Source organism: Drosophila mojavensis, unplaced genomic scaffold (genome assembly GCF_018153725.1).
Source record: "Drosophila mojavensis isolate 15081-1352.22 unplaced genomic scaffold, ASM1815372v1 contig_136, whole genome shotgun sequence".
In the NCBI taxonomy this organism is placed as follows: domain Eukaryota; kingdom Metazoa; phylum Arthropoda; class Insecta; order Diptera; family Drosophilidae; genus Drosophila; species Drosophila mojavensis.
Genome location: NW_025318667.1, coordinates 24156689 through 24174417, shown reverse-complemented (window position 1 = coordinate 24174417; position 17729 = coordinate 24156689). Strand labels below are relative to the sequence as shown.

Genomic DNA, 17729 nt, shown 5'->3' with positions numbered 1-17729 from the left:
ATCTCAGAACTTATAAGAGCTAGAGAGCTGAAATTTGGCATGCATACTCGTGTATACCATACGCAGTACGAGCTTTATTTTTTCGATAGCTCATCCGATAACTTTTTTATCGAGAATAATCGAAAAATTGATTTTGTTTTTTCAGCCTAATTTGAAGACTTTTAGACCTGGAGTCTTCAAATTTGGGTTGTATATAAAGTTAATGGATGTGCATGTGTATGTATGTGTGCATAAAAGAAGTCCAGAATGATTAGAATATCAGCTTAGAGGGTTCAGGGTATCTCCTAGTCGAGCAGTCTCGACTAGAGCCTTCTTACTTGTTTTTATTTGATTTTTGGCATAAACTTTTAATGAATGCTTATTCAGAGTTTTATCAATATATTCATATGCTTCAATACAATTATATCATACTATGTTTTATATATGTCTGTATATTTCTATGTTTCGTTAAGCAAATGACTTTTTCTCAAGTAGCTCCCGAGGCAGCTGACTCCAGTTCAACCAAAAACCCAACAAAATGAAAGCAAGTGCTAAATTTGAATATGCATCATGAAAAATTTACTTCGTTCTTAAATGAAGAATGTTGAAAAATTATCAAATATACATATTTACATATATATGTATATGTATGTATGTGTGTGTGTGTATGCATGTATGTCTGTCGATATTGAAACGCATCGCTGTCGCTGGCAACGGGGTCAGATCTACTTACAGCTGAGTAATTTATAAAAATTCCAACTTGTTTGCTGTGCGCGCCTTTCCAGCCAAATGGCCAGACAAGGGGCAGCGGGCAAGGGACTCCAGTTGGGCTGGCCAAGCCGGAGTCTCGTATAGCTTTCGTCCGTGTACGGGTCTGGGCCTGGGTCTGAGTCTGTGTACGGGTCCGGGTCCGGGTCCGGGTCTTGGTGGCGTCAAATTTATGGCCGTTGGCATTGCCCAATGCAAATTGTCAACATTGGCAAACGTCAAATGCTTTGCTGCCATTTGACTTTTCCCATTGGCTCTTTTGACTTTTTGGCTTTACGCTGCGCGCCATTTTTAAGTATCAGCAATTTGGTGTAAGAAATGCATCAGGGCCAGGGGCAAATAATGAAAAACAAAAAAAACAAAAGTCAAGCATCGCACAACACAAATCATCTGATGACATCTGAAGTGCGAAACACAGTTGAGTAATTGAAGAGCGAACACTTTTTTCACATTGTTTAATTACGGCCGAACGAATGATGGAATGGAATGCCATGCCACGCCCACTAGTCGAATATTTGGGGCTTGATGCTGACGTTGTTTAGAGTAAGCTCGGGCCAAGGGCATAATCTATCAGAGAATTCTGAGTCCCAATCCGATAAGTTTGCGATAAATCATGCCCAACAGAAGTTGTTGGCGACTGGCTTTGTTTACAGGGTATTCGGACCGAGGTTATGAAAAGCAGAAACTATTCTTCCATATAGTATTGCAGTACACAAGAACAAGAGAGTGTTCGTGTAGAATGTTCTCATTTACAGGGTATTCTTAAGTGAATAGTTCATATAGAAAATATTCTAGTACAAGGTATTCTGACAGGGATTATTGTGGTGTAGAATTCTAGACTAGACTAAATATGACACCGTATTGGTATTCATATTTTGTTTAGTCTTTTCATATACTTAAAGGAGTTATTGCCGAAACTTTTTTATAGAGTATTCTTTCTTACCTAGAGAAATCATAGAGGAAGCTTTCATTTAAATAATATTCTTTTAAGTATTGGTGTTTTACTGGGTGTTTTTCAAAGCGACTTATGCTAATTAAATGTATTCATTCACTGAGTATTCATATGAGGATTCATATTAAGAGTATTCATTCCCAGGGTATTCATATGTAAGATGTATCCTTTTAGAAAACACTCATGTAAAAAGTTTTTCTATACGAGGTAAACTAAAATCAAAAGAAAAAGATACTTATCGAATAGACGCTCAATTACCTTACAGGTTATTCTAGCCAACGTCCACTCATCTCTGCTGGAAAACATGTATCTATGTAAGCAAGATGGAATCTCCATATCATATCTCTTCTTTCTTATCTTCTCTTCTATTGGATTAAATTTTTAAATTCTGACCACAAAATTAAGTTCCCCAAATTTAATAAACTTTAGATCGGATGTCCTACCGCAATGCTCATATACAACAGGTATTGCCCCATTGACAATAGGTTTAAATAGTCTAAAAAGGAGACTGAGTTATAGCCTGGTATAGGATATTATAATAATCAAAGTAATTATTCGACAAATATTCTGAATAAAGCTTTATCATTTCTACGAAGTAAAATTCTTTAAAGCATAGATATGATTGCATAAATATTATTTCTTTATTATCACTTTCACTTTTCAATTATCGTATGGATATATGTATGTACATATGTGGGTAGACGAATATCTTCAATTGACTTCATGTGGTTATGCTCGTATTTTCCTTATTTGTTTGCGGTTTCTAGCTGTGGCTGGAACTGACAGCTCAGCAATTGCAAATGCAACAAAACAGTCGACAACACATTGTAAAATGTATGCAAGAGTAAGCTTCAGATAGGTAGTTTAATATGCCCGACTTGGCCATACCCAATGCTAGGAATAGATCGAACGAAATATTTTATATTCATATTGTGGAACTAACTTGGCTAAGATTATTTGCAAATAAGAGCTAACTATTGCATTCAATGCCTTCTAAGCCGACCAATATGCTCGCTTTTGCCGTCCATAAAACAGCGTATGAATATGTTATTATATATTCTGGGATCTGAAAGCTTGAGGTCCTGTATGCAATAATCGACTTTTTTAAACTAATTTCTTAACTGAATTTACTGAATGAAAATTAGATTCAGGAATCAGATTCTGAAAATATTTAAACATTGAAAAACATCAAAATAAAAAAAAAAATACTATGTAATAATTTAAAGAGAAAATCTTTAAATGATTCCCATTTTTCTATGAGCTCACATTTAAGGTTTTAGATTAAAATATTTTTTACTAATTGGAAAACAAATTTCATTACACTTAATACACTTTAATACACTTAAAAAAATATATACATTTATATGAAAAGAAGCTGGTCTTACCTCGTCTAAGAACCAGCGAGCTTTATGTGCTTCAATTATTCTTTCAGTTGCCGCTAGGAACCACTTACCGCACTTTACTGTTTCTTTTTTTGTTTATATTACTCAAAGCCTTTGGCTTTACACTGAAAACAAATTGAAAATAATTATGATAGTACACTGCGCGAAAAGTTTTTGTATTTTTTTTTTTCGAAAGAGTTTCAAGAATCGTTCTCTTAAATTTTCGCGTTTTTCATTTACGTCAAACTTGTTTTTATTTTGTAATATTTGATTTGGATTGAGTTGTATTATTTTTTGGGGATTGGTGCGCTGGCCTCAGCTAGACGCAAGCGAACGCTGGCGTTGTCGATGCTGAACTGCTACTTGTTGGCATTCGCGGTGTCCTCTGACAGCCCGCAGATGCCAAATGCGCAGCTAGCAAAGGAGGGGGCGTAACGGTGCATAGCCACTGTGTATGGCGTAAACATAGCGTCGGCTTTTCCTGCTTCGTGCTTGTGCTCGTCCTCGGGTGTTCATTCGCACGAGGCTCGTTTTGTTTGGGATTCATTTGAATTCGCTGCGCTGCGAATTTGTTTGCTGGGTTAAATACCGTTACTTTGCAGCAAAAGCTCAAGCGGCATTTGCCCCGCTCTCTCTCTCTCTCTCTCTCTCTCTCTCTATGTTTCTCCCGCTCTTTGTTTATTTCTCTTTGGTCTTGCCGGCATATGCCAAAAGCTTTCTGATTGTAACGCTAACTTTCACTTTGAATGAGAAAGCTTAGATGCTGCTGCTGCTGCAGCTGCGACTGAAGCTGGCGTTCTTCTGATTGGACTACAAAAGCTAATTAGAATTAAAAGCCAACGTCTGCTTTCAAATGCCGCTGCATACTTTTATGCGCACAGCCATGGCAACAATTCCTTAGTAATTAATACTCTTAACGAACACACACTGACACACATACAGACACACATGTGTATATGTATGAAGCTGTTTGAACTGTTGAAGCCATCAACCTTAAATATGATTAGATTCGTTAGCCAACTAACCTAAATAAGACAGTTCAAGCAAACACATCGAGCAGACGATACGGACAAGTTGAATTTATTTTTTTTATTTAAACCTGCTTTTTATTACCTAATTGGCAGCTTAACAAGTTGAACATAAGTTGAAATTTTAAAATTTAATTCATGCAATACTACGTTATTAATATAAAACGAATAAATGTGTGGCACCAAGCAATTACAAAACATTGTATAGTTTCTAGTCCCTCTTATACTATGGACTTCAGTTTGTTAGTAACCGGCATATGCCCAAGATATCCACCAAGTGATTCTCATGAATTTCGATTGTAAGTTAGGAAATGTGTCTAAATGAATATAACATATACATGAATATGTATGTACATACATGTATGTGAGTACATCAATAATGTTAAGCTCAAATATCTTTACAGCTCAGTAAAATGTGTGCTATATATCAGCATATCTAATATATAATATTTACACATAATCTAATTAGAATAAACGCTGGTGTAGTAAACAGCCATACGTATATCCATTTGTGTGCTGGTCGTTGCGCACACAGCTGCACCCTGGCAACGCTTATTCTAATTGGAATTATGCTCGAGCTACGCCGGCTTAACAAAGCAAATGCGCTAAGAGAACGACTGAGAGCATGACAAGAGGCGAGTGAATGACCGTTATATTTAAATCAACTAGGCTACTGCTAATCGGAGTGCTGGCTGCTGAATCCAATATATACACATGGACATTTGAATATAGATAAAGAAGCATGGTACACTCCAATTGAAATATATACACATGCATGTGTATTTAAACGTCGTCACAATGGGAAAATTCTATTCCAATTGTTTAATTTGATAGCAGCGTACCCTACTTAGAATAGCTGACCATCTCCCACTCACTGACTCAGCAACTGCTATCTGTGTCTCACTCTCGCAGAGTAACGGCCTGAGTATACAGGAGTTTACCAACACGCAAACTCACTCGGATAATACCGCCATGGCAACTCTGTGCAAGCTCTCTGTCTCATACCAACACTGCTGTAACAACAGAAGACTCTGCTGTTAAAACTCTACTGTTAACTTTACAGTATCATGTTACGTTAACGATACGCCATATACATACATACATACGTATTCAATTATACAACATATAAGCTGCACCCTAGAATTTCTACTTATTGAAATTTGTCCTATACCTCAACAATACCAATTACCCACTCCTATCTAGAAGCATATCGCGCTCTATTACCAATATTCCCTTAACATACTTTTCACTTTGATATATTATTTCAATCTGCAATGTCCATTCCCAATAAGAAGAAATTACAATTTTAATCATAAAAGTTTTTATATTTTTCGGTTTCGACGCTTAGCTAAGTAATATAAATTTTTTATTTTACCTTCTTTTTGTATTTAAATATATTTATATATATACCATTGTATTTAATTATATGTATATCTACAGTAGTTATTATTATTATTTATATTTATTTATATTATTAAACTTGCTGGTTTTTTTTTTCTCTAGGTTTTGTTTTTTTTGTTTTCGGATTCCTTTTTTACTTTAAAACAAGTTTTGATAAAAAAAAAACTCAAAATCCATTTGTTTTACTTTTTTAAATAAGACAAATTACACTCATATACATATTTATATATATGTTGTATTTAATATATATATATATATATATATATATATATCTATATATATACTAATTTATAGTTAAATTTAAGAAAAAAAAAAATAGTTGTAAAATTAATGCGTTGAAAAAAAAACAACTGTTTGCAAATTCAATTTCAAAAACAAAATAAATACATTTTCGCACATGAACTAAGAAGCTAGAAATGAAGCCCTTGCGGCCAGGCGCTCTCGAGATGCTGCGTGTGTCTGTGTATGTGTATGCGTGTATGTGTGTGTGTGCGTTGTGTATACATGTAGGTATTTATATTATAAGAGTACAAATCGAATCCTTTGCAGCACACCAAATTTGTTGCAAAAAAAAAATTAAAATAAAATACCAAATCCATTAAAAAAAAAACACATATTTAAGAAATAAAAATACACAAAATTTCAGTTTTGCCTTACATAAACACACACATATGCAAAATCTTGCTATCAAAAAGCAGTTACAAAATTGTTGATTTTTGTTCATATTTCTTTTTTAGTATTTAACAAAAAGACAGCTTCAAAGTTGAACAAATTTTGGCGCACACAAAAATACTTTTTGAAACTGTCGAAAGTGAATACCCCTAACGAATTAATATGCGGCTACTATGAAGGCTAAGCGTGTGGTCCTCTCGCTCTCTCTCGTTCTATCTGCATGCCTCTCCGTCTCCTCTCTCTCTCTGATCCATTGCGAAACGTTTTGTTTATGTTTTTGTTTCGTCTGTCACATGGAAAACGGGAATTCATCGAGTCTGGCCACACGCACGTTTGTTGTTGTGTTTTGTTGTAAATATACATTTTTCATATACACTATATATAGCTATATGTATATATATATATGTATATATAATAAATATATATATATGCATAGACATATACTTATATATACATATATATATATATATATATATTTATATATTTATAATATATGTAATGTGTATATAGTTAAATTATCATTTTATTGCAGTTGAGTATACTAGGTTGACTTGCATTTTGTTTGTTTACTTTTTATTTACTTATGTTTGTTTGCTTTTGTTGTATTATTCTATGTTGTTTACTGTTTGCTGTTGGTGTTTTAATTCTTCGATTCGATACGAGGAGGCTTCTTTCTTATTGCTTCTTGAATTTGTTTCATATTTATGTTCTCTTATTTGTTGCTGTCTATAGTCTCTGTTTGTTTTGTTTGGTTTTACCTTTCTTCTTCTTTTTTTTGTTTTTTTGTGTAATTAGTTTCGCTATGTTGTTTCGATTGTTATTGAATTTTGTTTGTTGTTTTTGTTGGTGTTTGGTTAACGGCATCATAAGCTCAACACTTCCGCTGCGCTTCATGCTTATTTAAGTTATTAATTACGCGTTGCTAATTATAAATTATGTTTTAGTATCTTGTGTTTTTCTCTTCATCATGTTTCTTGTTTGTTTGTTTATTTGTTTTTTTGTTTAGTTTTGTTTTGTTTTTCCGTGTTGCTGTTAACGCTGCAGCTGCTACAATTTGGATGCTGAAGTTCCTCGGGTGTGCTGGCACCTGTTGCCTGCCACTGACGCAGGGCTCAACACGGTCAACGAGAATGCTTGCGGCCAACAAAATAGGATGCACGTGTTTTTTTTTTTTTTTTTTTTTTTTTTTGTATTATTTTTTGTTTTGTTTTGTTTTTTATTATTTTGTTTTTTTTCTAGCCCAGCTCTGCCCAGCTCAAGATCAGATTCATTAGCCGGAATCTGCATTGGAATGAGCAAACAGACGAGTTGTTGACTTAGTAGCATCAGCTCATCTGCATGGATTTATGGGATGGTGGGCATTGCTTTCATCATCATCAGCTGCGCCAAAGGGAGCTCTTTTTGAGCCTGACTGACAGCTTACGATGCACGCGCAGCCTAAATTGCTCCTGATCCTAAGTATCGTCCGACATGAACGCGTTCTGAGTCTTCGACTCTTCAATACGGCGAATTTGCTGGCGCAGATACATAATTCTAGAAGAAAGATCAAATCAAATTAGCACCAATCTCTATGTATGTATGTATGTGTATGTATGTATGTATATGTATGCCACATATAGTTATACTCACTTTTGTTCTTGCAGCGTCGCATTGATCTCCGTGCTACGCACTAAACTCCGCGCACACTTCAATTCGGCGCATATCCGTGTGCAGTTGATGTCCCCAAATAGATGCGTGTCCTCGCAGCACTTTTGCGCCTGAAATAATCAATATATCAAATTCAAATATTTAAACATATACTAAACTAAGCCTTAAGCCAAAATTATAATCGGCTAATTGAAGCCTGAAGAATGATCGCCCTAAAATATCTTCTAGTGCAAACGCTTAGCATCATAATAAATTAACTAACTATAGGATTTCTCCTATAGCAACTACTCTCGATTAAATCTTCTAGTTACCTGACGCTCCAGAATCTCCGCCTGCCAGTTGGTCACGTGCGCAATCAAATCAGCGCGAAAGTATTTTGCTAGCTTGGGTGAAATTTCCGGGCCGCGCAGATTTGCCGCCTGCACGGAGGCCACACAGCTCTGGAGTGTGCTTAGCGTAGCCGAACCGGCGCCATCGACTATATTGTAAGAGAGCAATGATATGTAATTAGGCTACAAGGAATTTGAAATTTGAAATGCATGCACGGTGCTTACGTTTGCGCTGTTGTTGGGCCTGTTGCGACGCCTGTTGCGTTGCTTGCACCGCAGCCATGGCTGCTGCGGCGGCGGCTGCTGCAGCAGCCACCTGTTGGTGTTGATGTTGGTGTTGTTCTAAAGCTGAGCCACTTAAATCTAATTCTTGTGTTGGCGTTGGCGGCCCCTCGCCAAGCGCAGCTGCACCGCCGCACAAACTGTTGCTGCCCATGGAGGTGATGACGCTGATGCCGCTGACAGTGCCCAGGCCGGGTACGTTGCAGCTGCTGCTGCTGCTGTTGCTGCCGGCAATCGCATTGCTATTGCCGATCGCATTTGACGCCGGTGAGGAGGACACCACGCCCACGCCAACGGCAAGCCCATCGACCGCCTTGAGGCCAAACGGTGCATTGCAGGTGTAGGCATTGCTTGCGTTCACATTGTTCGTGTGACTCACGATCGTTGGTATCGGACTCTTTGTATAGCTCAGCGATGGCGACAGACTATGATGGGCATGCGGTATGCACAGCGGTGAGTTGAGTTGGCTGCTATCCCTGTGGCACAATTAGGGATATCAATGCTTTAGTTGCTGGCAATCATCAATTGCTTTGCGGTACTCACCTTAAGCTGCCTAAGCTGCTTAAGCTGCCAGCAGTCACATTGTTAACCGAATTGTAGGCATGGTTCACGACATCCACGGATGAGCCACTGCCTGCGCCCGTTGGGCCCACGCCGCTGGCGCTGCTGCCGGCGACCAGCATATGATGATGGGGCACATCCATGCCGCTCAGGACTAAATGTAACTTCTGTCGATGCGACAATGCTGTCTGATCCTTAACACCAGCGCCGATCAGCTTGCCAGGCGGTCCGGGCGCATTCGAGTTCAGATGATGATCCTGATTCGCAAGCGTCGGCACTGTCGTCTGTTAAGTGGAAACACACACACACACACGCACACAATTAGCAAAGGATATTCCATTGAGAATGCAAATCTTTGTCCAAAACTTACGCTGGACGTTGAGCCAATGTGGCCGACAACTGAGTTTCTAAGGCTGCTGTTGCTGCTGTTGGCAATGTTGGACGGCACCGAGGCCAATCCGCTGGTGGGCAACATTGTGGCGCCGCTAACAGGACCGCCGCCACCGCCGCCTCCGCCACCGCTGCCGCCGCCACCGCTGCCGCCGCCAGTGCCGCCCACACCGATGGCACCATAATGCGCACCAATGGGCGTAACGACTGCGCCGGTATTTGGATGGGAGGCCAGTCGAGGCAGTGCATTACACAATCCACCCTGTGGCATCAGAGACGACTGTTCACTAGACTGCATGCCGCCGCCCACGCTGCCACCATGCGTGGTGGGTGTGCCGCTTAACGAATAACTGGCCTCCGAGGTGGGCGTCGAGTCGCCACTAATGTCCATATCAGCATTATCGTTATGTCGACCTGCAGACAAATCAAACAAACATATATTAACGATCAATCGAGCAATTCGACAGCAATCCTTCAATGCCACTCACCATCCAATCGCCTTCGATGGCTGGGCGGCCCGCCATCATTTTCGTAGTTCCATCTCAGTCGTGAATTGTCGCGCGATGAATTGGAATGTTTGTATGCTGCGAATGTAGGAATAATATGTGTCAATTGTTGTGTCCACTGTGGATGCAGACTGCAAGCGACTTACTCGATCTTGAGAATCGATCATCGCGATCTCGATCCCGATCCTTATCGCGGTAATCCTTCTCACGATGTTGATCACGCGGCAAATTTCTAAAGCGAATCAAATATATATATATATTATAAATGATTTGCTCACATTGATGGACGCGATCCTTGACAAATTACAAGATAAATGAATGATATCATAAATATCATAAGTTAGATAAGTCTGACATTACGAGATTTTCTTTGAAATCTAAACTGTGAGACTAGATTTGATATGATTTGAATTTCTGTATATATTCGAACATTGATTTTCTTTGTCCTAACTGCAGATCATTCATAAATCTTGTTCCTTGTCAAGGTGCTGATTTGTAGTGGATGATTACCTTTCTCTATCTACCCATTCCTTAGGCTTCTCCCATTGGGAGACTTCAGTTTTGCAGTTATAGTAATACATTTTACCTGCAAGTGAAGAATCGATTTAATAATTATGGACAACATTGCTTTAGGTCCATTCGGATACTTACCGGATGAGCTCACATGCTCGCTCCAGTCGCCATAGCGCGCCACACGTTCGCCACGATCGCTGCGCTCCCGTTTGTCTAATGGAGGTACGTAAAAGCGTAATTAATATATCTTTTGTCGATCTTTTGTGAATGCTGTGACTGCATACCTGCATATTTGTCCTTCTTGTACATATCCCGATCACGATCGGCGCCTCTGTCACGCTTGTCGCGCAAATCGCGATCACGCTCACGATCCCGATCATCGGACCCGGAGCGCTTATCGTTTTCGCGCGACGAGCATAGCTTTGCCACACCCCCACGACGATCCCTGTCGTGGTTCGTGCGATACGATGACTCCGAGTCGCGATCATTGCCGCGCCGATCACGTTTATCTGCAATGGTTAGGAATACTTGTATGAGAATCGGATGGAAATATTTAATGAATTTGAGCATTTGAGCATAGCTACCGGAATATTTATCCTTTTTGTAGAGATCCCGATCCCGATCACGCATCTTTTGTATATAACTGTAGCGATCGTTGCTGCCACCTCCGCCGCCGCCACCACCTCCGCCACTCCGATGATCGCTGCGTTCGCGCAGATCATGCGAGCGCGATGATGGTGAATCTATGTCCGGTGATTGTGAACGATAACTGTTGCCATTATTCAATGGACCGCCACCGCCGCCACCTCCTCCGCCGCCACCACCTCCACCTCCACCGCCGCCTCCGCCACCGCCGCCACCACCACCGCCAGGTGAAATGTCACGATCGCGATAATTGGAGGAACGATCGCGTTCATAGTCGCGCTTTGAACTGCTGTACTTTGAGCTCTGTCGAATAAGATGTTGAAATGTTTAGGATTTGCATTAATACTGGAAAGAATACACGCAATATACTGTATTCGGAATTAGGTTGTTAATTGTTGTTATTGTTATTGTTATTGATATGGATGTTGCTGTAGTAGTAGTAGTAGTAGTAGTAGTAGTAGTAGTAGTTGTTGTTGTTGTTGCTGTTATTGTGTTTATTGTTACAGCTGCTTTGTTATTGATTATTATGATTATTATTATTGTTATTGTTATCATTGTTATTGTCATTGCCAATGTACGAGAGAATGGGTTAAACAAAACAGAAACAGCGGATAGAGTCGTGGGGAGGGGGGATATAGGGGAAAACAGAGACAGAGAGAGGGAGCGTTTCGAGAGCTTGACATGATGTTAGTGAAAACAAAAACAAATAAAATATAAACAAACAATTAAAGCTACTTAAATAAACCAAAAGTAATTTTGCTACTATGATATCGTATTTAGCTCTAAATCAAATATTTGTTGCCAATTCATATAGTAGTTGATGCACTTCATTTACAGCTGCTGCTGCTACTGATGATGATGATGATGATGATGATGATGATGTTGCCTGTTGATTGTTGCTCTTGGTTGGTTCTTGAGGCTGTGCAGCTCCAGAGATTTGGTTGTCATTTGAAGAATTTGGAAAATTTTGAATTTGTTTGTGAGTGTGTGTGTGAGCGTTTGCTTATGCAGCAAGGACAGATATTTGTGGGCGACACGTAACGAACACAAAACGAACATAAAACACGTAAACAATCAAAACGTAAAGTGAATTTGGTTTTTCTTTTCAGCTTTTATATGCGCGTTGCAATTGGTTCTTGTTCTTGTTGTTGTTGTTCTTGTTCTTGTTCTTGGTGTGTGTATATGAATGTGTGTGCGTGTGTGTGTCATGTGTTATGGTTTTTTTTTTTTTTTCTTTTCTATTTGCATTTGATTTGTTTTCGTCAGCTTCTTTTGTTTTTCTTTCACAATTATTCAGTTCATTTTACTTTTGCCACTTGCGAATGCAATTTTCCATTGATTTGTTGTTTGTTTGATTGTTGTTTGCTTTAATTACTTACATCAACGCGACAGACTCCAATCGCAGCTGCTGAGGCTGTGGCGACTGCTGCTGCTGCGGCTGCGGCTACTGCTGCATGTGCTGCAATTTTATTGCTGCTGTGACTGTTGTTGTTGTTGTTGATGCTGTTGTTGTTGTTGTTGTTGTTGTTAGTGCTGGTACTGCTGGTGCTATTTGTCAGCATGGACAAATCCACGGCCATGTTGCTTCTGCTGCTGCTGCTGCTGCTGCCGCCGCTGCTGCCGCTCGTCATAGATGGCGTTGGCGTTGGCGTCGTGCTCGTCCTGCCGCGCGGCCGCGTCTTCCTCAATTGACGTCGCGTCGTCGTCGCCGTCGTTATGGTTGTTGTTATTAAAATTATTCTTGTTATTATTGTTGTTGCTCTTGCTGCTGTTGTTGTTGTTGTTGTTGTTGTCGAGTGCAGCAACACCTTCAGAATGCTGCTGAAGCACTGCAGTCTGTCTGCCTGTCTGAGTTTGTTTATGGGAGTTTTAAAGACTTTTCCTTGCTTCCTTCCTTCCTCGTTGCTTCTCTCCTCTCTCTCTCTCTCTCTCCTTATGCTTATATATATCCAATTGTTAGTGTTGTTTATGGCTTAGGCACGTTTGTGTTGTTGTTGTTGTTGTTAGTCATAAGCGAGTTTTATGTTCAATTTGAATTTTAAGGCTACTTTTGAATATGCGCAGTGTTGTTGTTGTTGTTGGTTGTTTGTTGTAGTTATTATTTAAATAAATACTATGTTAATTGTTTATTGCTTTAGGTTCTTTGGTGTTGTTCTCTTTTGGTCTGGCAATTCGAAGTTCATTAAAGTTGTTCGTTTATCAAAATTATGCATTTACGTAAAATGTTTAATAAAAATTACTTGATATTCTGCTAGTTTTCCGTTTAGGCAAATATATATTAAATATATATTAAATACTTGAACAATTTTCGATACGTTTTTACGATATCTCTTACGATTCGGAACAAGTTTCACGTTTTCGATTGTTATTATTGTTGTTGTTGTTGCTGTTGTTCGATTTAGAATTGTGGATTCCAGTGTTATTGGTTTCTATGTAGCTTTATCCCAGGTGTTACTCTAATTACGTGTGTACATTAGTTAGATCAGTTCGTTCGATTCGCTGCAATGCCGCGTGCCCAAAATGCCGAGTGGATTGGAGAGGGGGTGACAAATGAAAGTTGCGTCAGTACAACATACAGACGGATATAGATACGTATATATATATATATGCATATATATATAGCGAACATATCGGCTATATGCTTGTCGTGTGATTATGATAGCACCCACAACACACACCATCTCAATATATGTATGTAAATACAGCACACACACAGGTGCAGAGAAACCAAAAACATCAAATGAATGTAACAAAGGAAGGATTCTAGCATGGATCTATGAGAGACAATCATGAATCTATGGACTTGGCATACATCTATAGTACAAATGGAACTAACTTGGCGATACAAATGAAAAGCAGAAACAGATAAGATAAGATAAAAAGAAAGCTTATGAGCTGATTAACAATCTCTAACAAACCAAGGATATATTATTAGTACGAGAAAGTATTAGTGTGGCTGAGTTGTGGTAGAGGCGGGTTTAGCTTTTCTTTTCTTTTTTTTTTTTTTTTTTTTTTTTTTTTTTTTGTTGGTATTTGGTATTGGTATTGGGCTCTCGTCAATGGGTAATCCTTGCTCACCTGGTAGGATGTGTGACTGGTATGCTTCTCAAAGTACCTGCAAATCGAGAAAGTAAACAATCAGATTAAATGCCTCAAGTTAACAGTTAGTAGAGCATATCTACTTAAGTAATCTATGTTAAAGGTGCAAACCAAAGTGCAAACTTTATAAACTAAATAAATCATTGACTAGAAATAAATAACATGCGCAACACAAAAGCAACAAGTAATGTTATAAACTAAATATTTATTAGATCACTTCATGTTTTCATATTTCTTTGGTGATATTTTTTTGATTTGATTTTTGCTTTTTTTCTGTTCCATTTTTTTTTTTTTTTAGTCGTGATAACAATTTGTGAGTTAGTGAAGCAGTGCTATAGGGTTAATGGCATTATGGGTGGGAATCAAGACGCCTGCGTTTGAATGGAGTGCGTTCAATGAAATCATCGTCATCATCCTCATAGACATCGCCAATATCATTATCAGCATATATACCATCGATATCATTGAGATTGATGTTACCAGTACCATAGGCATTGGCATCAGTCTCGCCATTGATACCAGCATTGTCATTGACATCAGCAAAGCCATTGAAATTAGTATCGTCATTGCCATTAGCATCATCATTGACATTATATTCGTTATTGGCATCATAGCCGCCATTGCCATCATAGTAGTTATTGGCATCAAAGTCGTCATCGGAGAATATACATTCGAATCCCCCATTGACCCCATTCTCGGCCCCATTATTGTCGTCATCGGGTAGATTATAGCATGGATATGCTTCGGTATGGGCAATTTTGCTCGATACCAACTTATTGTTGTTATCATAGACGGATTTGCAAAGCGTATAGACAACGGTGTAAGATGGCTGAATCATGTGAAGGGATACGGGCGGCTCGGTATCAGCCGGAGCCGGTTCAGCCTCCTCAGCTTCCTCAGCAACTTGATCAATGGTTTCGGGATCGCGAAGAGCAGGAGCCGGATTTAGGTTGGCTTCCTCATCATCCACCTCGGACAAGTCAATCGTCAGCGTACACTTCTCTAGCTCCGCTTCAATGTGATCATAATCGCCATCAGGCACCAGGTTATAGATTCTATCGTTGCAAAGAAGGGCCAATTGTTCTGGACCATTCTCGGCAGCAGATGGCATTTGCTGGACGCTATCGTTGGTCAAGTCACTCAGGGTTTCGCTCCAATTTGAGCCGCGGCCCGAATCGCCCTCCGATTCTGAATCGTTCCAAAAAGCATTCATATCCATTTTAATGTTATTCTGATTATTTGCAATTGTCGTGCAGCCGATGCAATTCTAATGAAAATGGGGAAAAGATTCACAAATAATGCGTTTGTGATGGTTCTTCTTTTTCGTTCAATTGCATGGCCAAACGATGTTTGGCAGATATTTACCCACAAAAAAAAAATTAAAATAAGAATTTCAATTTGATTCGATTTTCCAATGAAAGCCAATTGAATTGTTAGTTCGCAGCGAAATGATTAACATGCAATACGTGAGCAAACAAAGAAAATCAAACAAATTAATAAAAAATTAAATTCTAATGCTGCAGGTTAAGTCCTTAACAGCTCTCGTCTCCAATCAAAAAGAATTGAGGCTGGACCGATTTTCTTTTGCTGCAGCGGTAAATGACAAGAGATGATGACAGAGAGAAGGAGAGCGTGCCATACAGCTGAGCAACTGAGAGTGTGCGAGCGAGAGGCGCATAAAGTGTGGTGAATAACTTGACGTAGACGGCACACGAAAGACACAACGAATGAACAAAACGAACGTTTAGAGAATGAGCCAAAGCACGCTAAACGAGAGCAACGCAATGGAACAGAATGAAGCAAACCGAATATTACAAGACGACAATATGCAACAAACACATCAATTAATGTTTTTTTCTTTCACTAAAACATTTGCAGAAATCACATATGTTTTATACATATAGTCACAGTCACATACAGCCATACACTCGTCTATGTAGATGGGTTCACTATCACGATTCGCGGGGCGGGGACATAAGCATGTGAATTTTTGCCTGTATGTGTGCATGTGTGTGTGTAAGCAGCAGCACGGAACGTGCGTACATATATGTATATGTAAACAAAAGTTAGCGTTTAAGTTTTTAGGGCTTTTCGACGTATCAATGCACACAAATTGGTTTCACTAAGGTTTTAGTAACTACATAACTATTGATATACGTATTTATATAGTATATATATGCATCGTTAGATATAGGTGTAATGTTATTCAAATTGTAATTTACCCATCGTTCATACGCTGCGGTTTTCTAGCATGCATTACCATCAATGCAAAGTTTTCGCCAATACGCTTCTCTTGTTATTGTTGTTGTTGTTAATATTTATATGATACAGAGTTCCTCCTCCTGGCCAAAGACGACAACGACGACGAAAGCAATGGTAACGCTAGTCAGCAGTGGCATCAACTTGTCGACCCGCGCTGTTCCCTCTGCTTCTCTTTCAGATAATGGCGGCAGCGCTGCGATGCCTGGCTGCCGGGCCTCTTCCTCTCCGCTCTATGCCTCACGCCGTCCTGTAGCTCCTGCTCCACACTGCGGAACGCGCGGGTGTGTGTATATATATATATATATATATTTATATATATACGTGTGTGTGTGCGTGCGTGCTTCACTGTATTTGACTGTGTTTATGTGTGTCTGCGTGTGGACTTGTGTATATGTGTGCGTGTATGAGTTCTATCGCGGCCGCAGCAGTAGTCGTCGGCAATTGCCGTTCGCCGTTCGATGTTGCCTTCCTAAAAACACGGAAATGTGTTTGCAAACATCAGCATCTGGCCATAGCAATAATTCCAATCAAATTTGCATGCCTTCTTTGTGTTTAGTTCAACTTCTTTGAAGCTGATCTCTGTTTCACGCCTTCAAAAGCGCTCGCGGCTTGCACTTTTTCACTGGAGTATGCGTGCGTGTGTGTGTATGTTTGTGTGCGTGCGTATATGTCGGAGTATGTATATATGTATGTAAGTGTTGGTTGGCTGGTTGGTCGTCGTCGCTTCTTTGAATTTTTTGGCTATTTGCTGTTCAGTTTGGCTGTTTATCTTACCGCAATTTTCGTGCCGCTTGCATTCACTTTCTCGTTAATGCAGCCAGCATGCGATATTTTAAATTATTAATCAAAAATATTAAAATTTGCCTAACTGCTGCGTTTGCTTTTGGCCTCTATACTTGATGATTTTTTTCAATTCTCTCACATTACGCTTTGTGCGCTCTTCCGTTCGTCGGCACGGCACGGTTGTGTTGAGTTTACAGCGTTATTTCGTATATTTATCTCGCTCGGCGATGGTTATATGTTTATCTCGGTCACACCAGTAGTCAACTGCCGGCCGTTTACAGCACTAATTTTGCAGTGTGGTGAAAGTGGCACTATGTTATACTCGAAATGGCACTGTTATTACTCAATTGAACTTTTAAAGTGACATTAACATAAGTCATTAACATTGTTATGTGAACGTAAGTTAACTATGTTCAAAATACAATTTCAAAATGAGATATACTTTGGAAATGGAAAAATTAATATGTGAAAAAATTGCTCAGTGCCATATAAACATTTCTTAAGCAATAGAAATATAAAGATTTGATTGA

At 39.2% G+C, this 17729-nt stretch overlaps 3 protein-coding genes across 5 annotated transcripts in view; all 3 read right to left on the bottom strand.

Annotated features, from left to right (window-relative positions):
- LOC6584612 (inactive dipeptidyl peptidase 10) overlaps positions 1 to 3396 on the bottom strand; it is a 176460-nt gene extending 173064 nt beyond the window's left edge. Inside the window, exon 1 of the mRNA XM_044011433.1 lies at positions 3085 to 3396. The gene's annotated coding sequence lies outside the window, so the exon portion shown is untranslated. The remainder of the gene's footprint in view (positions 1 to 3084) is intronic.
- A 3291-nt stretch (positions 3397 to 6687) lies between these two features.
- Positions 6688 to 17433, bottom strand: LOC6584607 (WW domain-containing adapter protein with coiled-coil homolog). 3 transcript variants are annotated; one of them, XM_032732059.2, is made up of 15 exons: positions 17191 to 17433; positions 16377 to 16885; positions 14134 to 14170; positions 10995 to 11358; positions 10695 to 10919; positions 10549 to 10623; positions 10408 to 10483; positions 10044 to 10129; positions 9880 to 9975; positions 9372 to 9805; positions 8984 to 9285; positions 8384 to 8916; positions 8141 to 8307; positions 7812 to 7939; positions 6688 to 7715 (listed from the first exon to the last, which is right to left on the bottom strand). In XM_032732059.2, the coding sequence occupies exons 2-15, from the start codon at positions 16415 to 16417 to the stop codon at positions 7637 to 7639; spliced, it is 2643 nt and encodes an 880-aa protein (XP_032587950.1). In that variant the 5' UTR covers positions 16418 to 16885; positions 17191 to 17433; the 3' UTR covers positions 6688 to 7636. The 3 variants fall into 3 exon arrangements, with proteins under 3 accessions (XP_032587950.1, XP_002010251.3, XP_043862990.1); XM_002010215.4 differs by having other exon boundaries at positions 16377 to 17433; XM_044007055.1 differs by lacking the exons at positions 16377 to 16885; positions 17191 to 17433 and adding an exon at positions 12435 to 13554.
- On the bottom strand, positions 14403 to 16360 carry LOC116804457. The gene is made up of 2 exons (XM_032732060.2): positions 15520 to 16360; positions 14403 to 15421 (listed from the first exon to the last, which is right to left on the bottom strand). Exon 2 carries the CDS (start codon positions 15371 to 15373, stop codon positions 14504 to 14506), a length of 870 nt encoding a protein of 289 aa, XP_032587951.2. The 5' UTR covers positions 15374 to 15421; positions 15520 to 16360; the 3' UTR covers positions 14403 to 14503.
- Positions 17434 to 17729: the final 296 nt, after the last annotated feature.